Source organism: Octopus bimaculoides, chromosome 7 (assembly GCF_001194135.2).
Source record: "Octopus bimaculoides isolate UCB-OBI-ISO-001 chromosome 7, ASM119413v2, whole genome shotgun sequence".
Taxonomy (NCBI): domain Eukaryota; kingdom Metazoa; phylum Mollusca; class Cephalopoda; order Octopoda; family Octopodidae; genus Octopus; species Octopus bimaculoides.
The window spans coordinates 63,105,934-63,112,335 of record NC_068987.1 but is presented as its reverse complement, the minus strand read 5'-3'; the positions used below and the strand labels follow the sequence as shown (position 1 = coordinate 63,112,335).

The 6,402-nt window shown below is 38.1% G+C and overlaps 1 protein-coding gene across 1 annotated transcript in view; it reads right to left on the bottom strand.

Moving 5' to 3' along the window:
* Nucleotides 1-4,832: 4,832 nt before the first annotated feature.
* The window catches only part of LOC106878089 (nucleolin), a 25,465-nt gene continuing 23,895 nt past the window's right edge, over nucleotides 4,833-6,402 (bottom strand). The window contains exon 4 of the mRNA XM_014927189.2: nucleotides 4,833-5,997. Coding sequence (XP_014782675.1) covers nucleotides 5,173-5,997 — 825 coding nt within the window. The 3' untranslated portion in view covers nucleotides 4,833-5,172. The remainder of the gene's footprint in view (nucleotides 5,998-6,402) is intronic.

Below are 6,402 nucleotides of genomic sequence, written 5' to 3'. Positions count from 1 at the left end.
GTCGATTTGGCTATATATATATATACATATATATATGAGCTTCTTTTAGTTTCTGTCCATTATATCCACTCACAAGACTTTGGTTGACCAAGTGCTATAATAGAAGACACTTGCCCAATGTGCCACGTAGTGAGACTGAACTTGAAACCATGTGATTAAGAAGTGAGCTTTTCAACCACAGAGTCATGTAAATATTGGCAGGAAAAAAGCTACTTGCATGGACCCTACCTTGATCTCTTTTTTAAGCAGCACTAGTACCTGAAGTCACTGCTCCTTACACAAATTTTGTAGCTATAAGGGCCCACATTTTCAATTAACCTTATAACAAAAACCTTCACTTAGATGCTTGAAGGAACTCAAGATACTTCATTTTCCAACATTTTTGTTTGTTTGTTTTTCAGAGTTCTCAATTTACTTATTACTGTAAATTATAATGCAAAGAATAAAACTTTTATGGTAACAAAGGTCAAAACTGGCAGCAAGGTATCACATTCAGGCACAAGGCCAGCAATTTTGTGTGCAGGAGTTTAGTCAATTATTTAACAAATGATTTATTTTAATGCCTCCCAGAAAGATGAAAAGCAAGATAGACTTCAGCAGGATTTGAACTCAGATTGTAAAGAATTTGAACAAATACTGCAATGCATTTTGTCCAATACACTAATGATTCTGCTAATTCACTGCCCTGGTAATTTCTTGATAGGTACAAGGCCAGAAATTTAAGGGAAGAAAACACTGATTATGTCAACCCTAGTCCTTGATTGATGCTTTATTTTATCAATCCCAGAAGGATGAAATGCAAAGTAGACCTCAGTAAGATTTGAACTCAGAATGTAAAGAGCCATAACTTAATATCACATGACATTTTGTTCAACATGCTACCAATTCTGCCAATCCAGTTTTAAAAGAGGAAATATTATTTGTCTTTTTTTTTTCTTTTTTTATTCCTACTATAAGCACAAGATCTGAAATTTTGGGGGAAGGAGCTACTCAATTACAATGACCCCAGTGCTCAATTGGAACTTATTTTACCTTAACAAAATTTTAACTCAGAATAAGGCTGGAAGAAATACCACTTAGCATTTTGTCCAACAATGACAACACTATGTGGGTCTTTATGAAGCCACTGATTCATTACTCACAAACCAGTGTGCACACTTCTCGTGTTAATTAAAGATGACTTGTAGTTCAGGTAGGCTGGCCTTTTCATCTCTTACATTTTCCCCCACCCAAACTACAACATTGCCTCTCACACATAACAAAATAAGTTATGTGGTATCGAGTTACAACTGAATTACAATAATAATATAATCCCTAAAATTCAAAGAGACTAGAGATGGTCTATAAAAGCAATGATTAAAATAGTAAAAGCAAGGAAAAAAGGTGATGTTAATGTACTGTGGGAGAGGAAACAGAACACATCTTTGACTTTATATCAGTTTATTCAACATTAACCTGGGGTCAATAACAAAATAAGAGAAAGAGAAGAAGGGGTTAGTGTGAAGAATTGCATCCGCTCTGTTTCTTGTTTTATGAGTATATTATATTTTCTTTTAATTTTGGGATGAGTTTACCATTTACAGCAAAGCTCTGCAAAATATGTGGTAGTTTTGCTGGAGTCTTCTTATGTCTTTAAAAGAATCTCAGGAAAGCCATCAGGTTGTGTTTATTTTTTGCTGATATTACATCACTCTTTTATGTCGATGTAATTGATGGATGCCACTTCATAATATAATCAATTTTGCAAATTTATAGAATCTGAGGTTCATTTTTGTATTTTCTACAGCAGTGACTTTTCTTCCTGCACTGTCCTGGGAGAGTTTGAGTTTGCTTTCGGTGTTTTAAATGGGATTCCTTGCTGCCTTCAACATTTTGAGATCTTTATTCTTCATCTCATAGACTTCTGTCTCAAAAAATGTTTTTGCATATATTGATCCTTCTCTCTGGGATAAATTTATTGCAAAGAGCTCGCATTATTGACATAAAAATTTTAAGTTTTATTTTATCTTACTTCTTTCATTTCTTTTCAAGTTTTGCACAACCTTCACATTCAATGCCCATATTTTGCTACCAAGCAACAATACACATCATACACTTTATCTTGCATTTGAAGATAGAACTCCTTTTTGCCAAAAGAGAAGAGTTCCTAGAACTTTTTCTATTCTGTATTCTGGCTACTGTGTTTCAAAGTTTCAACTTCAATTGCAAATTAGATCACACAGGTAACAGAAGTTATCAACTACTTCCCAAGTATTTGAATTTTGAGGGTGCTATTATGACAAGCTACTTTTGTGCATCTGACAGTTTTCTGAGTTTCAACTACATCACATGTCCACACATTGTTTATATTGCATACCCTGTACCCTGTGCAGAATTCCTACTTGCATCATTTCTGCATATTGAGCATATCCACATTCCAAATGGTAGTAGATTCTTGTTTTCTTTCCTGTTATAACTTTTGACTTTGTTAGGTCTACTCTCAGACATCTTGATTTTAGAGAAGAAATTCTCTATATCTTTGAATTATTCCACTATGAGAGCTGGTCATCACTCGATCTTAAACTCATGTTTAAGTATAATAAACAGGAAAGAGAAGTATAATAAACAGGAAAGAGCTGAGACCCAAGTTTTGATTAGACACCTACCTGCACGCTGAATTCTTCATTGAGATCTCATCTTGCTGATAGCAACAATGTGCAAGGCTTGCACAGCTACCACAAACTATTCATCTACACCTAGCTTTCTTAAAGACTATCAGACTACAGAACATGGCACCCTGTCAAAGGCTTTCTCCAGATCAATGAACAATTGATATAGCACTCAGCTAAGAATTTCTCTTGTAGTTGCCCACTAGGAAGAGGGCATCAGTCATAACCTGTCAAGGCACAAATCCAAACTGTATTTCATCCAAGCTAATTCTTATCCTAATCAGTTGTTGCTAAAAACTCTTTCTGTTATTTTCATAACTTGGCCCATCAGTTTGATGCTTCTACAGTGACCTCTTTCTAGAACATCTCTTTTGCCCTTGTAGTTTGACCCAATAGTTAACGGTGATACTGCTATGCCAGTAATTGGATGACACCTCATTGTACTACTTTCTTGATAAATAACATGACAGCATAGGCATTTAAGAGAACTGGGTAGTTTTGATGACTAAGACAAACTTGAAATGATCAAGTCCACACAGATTGCAAGCATTCTTAGCAGTGACATCATCATCATCATCGTTTAACGTCCGTTTTCCATGCTGGCATGGGTTGGACAATTTGAGTGAGGACTGGCAAACCAGATGGCTGCACCAGGCTCCAATCTGATCTGGCAGAGTTTCTACAGCTGGACGCCCTTCCTAACGCCAACCACTCCAAGAGTGTAGTGGGTGCTTTTACGTGTCACCGGCACGAGGACCAGTCAGGCGGTGAGTGATTTGTAAAACCAGCAGTACTGAGTTCAATTCCACCAACTAATTCTTCCCATTGATACAAATTGATACTTACTTCTAGAACTGATTTACCAAAGACATTAACTGGAGGGAGGTGATGTGCTGTTGTTTAACCCCAGATTAGCCGATTGAATAGGCTTAGGACCAAAAACATTCCAGGGGTAACCACACCATCTCTTCCTTTCTCAAGACAGCAGGATGGAATTTGAGAGATATTTGGCTGTTGTTTCTATTTTTATTCTTAACTTTTATCTTTTACTTGTTTTAGTCATCTGACTGTGGCCAATCTGGGGCACCACCTTGAAGGGTTTTAATTAAATAAATCAACCCTAAGACTTAGTTTGTTTCTTATCTCTCTTCAGTGGCATTCCTGACACAAATTAAAGGACTCACAACTTGTGGATTTGTGGAACAATGCCAAATGTTTGATCAGCTATTAGCTACCACCAAAGCACCTGTGCAGTCACTTGACTAACTAGAAATAGCAGCCAAATCTTCCTCAAAGCTTACTTCCTTAAAAGAAAGTAAACAGTGTATTTGGAGATAATCAAAGAGAAGAGATGATCACTAAACTGCTAAAACACCTTTCATCGTGTGTTACACTGTGCACCTGTTCAGACAACATTGATTTGATAGAGACAGTGAGCTAATGTGTGGCATGACCATTTGATCAAGGTAAACATATCATTTGTGCAGGTTATTTGGCAAGAACTGAACGCTCAGCGTTGTTTTCGACAAGAGAGTCCATCTTATATATACACGCATCTATACATATGTATATATATACATATATACAGACACATATATTACATGTGTATAAGGGATGACCACTAGGTGGACATCCAATATGCTAGAAAGAGGTCATCAATGACCCAACCACAAAGAAAAATAAAGAAAACTAATTATTTTTCTTTGTGGTTGGGTCGTTGATGACCTCTTTCTAGCATATTGGATGTCCACCTAGTGGTCATCCCTTATACACGTGTAATACAATTTTTTCTGAATTTTCAGATTTTTTTATATGCTAGGCCACTTGGTTTTAAATTGAATTAATATTCAATTTATCACCCTATCTATATAAATATATATATATACACACGTTACACACATATGTATATATACACACATTCATGGAAAGGGCTTATTTTTTTCAATTTCTATCAACCAAATACACTCACAAGGTTTTAGTTGACTCAGGGCAATTGTAGAAAACATTTGCCCAAGGTGATGTTCAGTAGGACAGAACCCAAAACCACATGGTTGAGAACTGAACTTCTTAACCACATAGCCATGCCTGCACCTATGCCTAAAGTAACGATAATAACAACAAAAAAAAAGAAAAGCAAACAATACCCTATAAAACAAAAAAATAAATAAAAACGCTAAGAAAACATTTTCTTTTATAGCATTTTTGGTACCTGTATTTTTTTGTATTTTTTTTTAATAAATAAATGCAATGTGTACATGATCTCGATAGAGTAGGACGATTTTGGTAGACTTAATACATAGACTTGTTTAACAACCTCAACAGGCCATCAGATGGTTTTAGCAGAGTCCATTCTGTTACAAGCATTTGAGACAGATCTCTGGTTTTGAGCATAATGTCCACCTTTCCTGCCACCAGTCAGAGGCCCAAATGGACCACAGGGGCTGCCTTTTGCCCCTTCTCACTAAGCGATTAAAAAAATATTAAAAAAAAAAAAAGCACTTTTTGCCTCTCAAATTGCATTGCTTTATTCATCTTCCTCCTCCTCATCGTCATCGTCCTCATCGTCCTCGTCCTCATCGTCCTCGTCCTCATCGTCATCATCATCATCACTGCTGTCATCTTTATCGTCAACTTCGACACCTGCATTATTACCACCATCATCCCCCTCGTCATCATTATCCTCGTCATTATTGTTGTCATTTTCCTCCTCCACTTCCTCCTCCTCCTCATCATCATCCTCATCCTCATCCTCATCACCATCATCGTCATCGTCGACATCGTCGTTGTTGTTGTCAGTATTGATGGTACCACTGTCCTTGCACTGTGCCTTGCCCTTAACTTCCACCGCCTCCGCCATTCCCTCTGACTCTTCCCCTTCTTCCTCCTCCTCTTCCTCCCCACTGCTCTCTTCCCCAGCTTCACTGCTGCCCTCTTCCCCCTCTTCCGACTCTGCACCTTCTTCCTCATCATCATCCTCGTCTGACTCATCGTCTGACTCTACTACCACTCTTTTCACTGTTGCTGCAACTAGGGCTGCTTGAGCTGCTTGTGCTGCTTGTGCCGCTTGTGCCGCTTGAGCCGCTTGAGCAGCCATCTGTGCCTTTGCTGCTTTGGTCCGGTTATCAGTTATTTTGGTATTTTTAATCATGGGTTTTGCTGGCGGTAGTTGTGGTTGTGACGGTGGAGATTTTACTTGTACAGCTACTGGTGCTTGAGGTTTAACTGATTTCTCTGGTTTCAATTTGGCAACTTTTGCTTTTGGTTGGAATTCTTCATTTGTGGTCTTTGGTACAGGAATAGCCTTTGGTGATTCAACACTGACTTGCTGACTTCGGAAGATTATCATTTCCTGCAATTAACAATAAAGGCAAATTAATAAACACACAGCCAACCACCACTACAGCAACAATAACGACCACTATCATCACAACAACAACAATTTTAACAAGCACCACCACCACCACAACACCCACTATCTTAACAAGTTGTTGTTGGCACTCCGTCGCTTAGGACGTTGAGGGTTCCAGTTGATTCGATCAACAGAACAGCCTGCTCGTGAAATTAACGTGCAAGTGGCTGAGCACTCCACAGACACGTGTACCCTTAACGTAGTTCTCGGGGATATTCAGCGTGACACAGTGTGACAAGGCTGACCCCCAGCATCGCTTGACAACCGATGCTGGTGTGTTTACGTCCCCATAACTTAGCAGTTCTGCAAAAAAGACCGATAGAATAAGTACTAGGCTTACAAAGA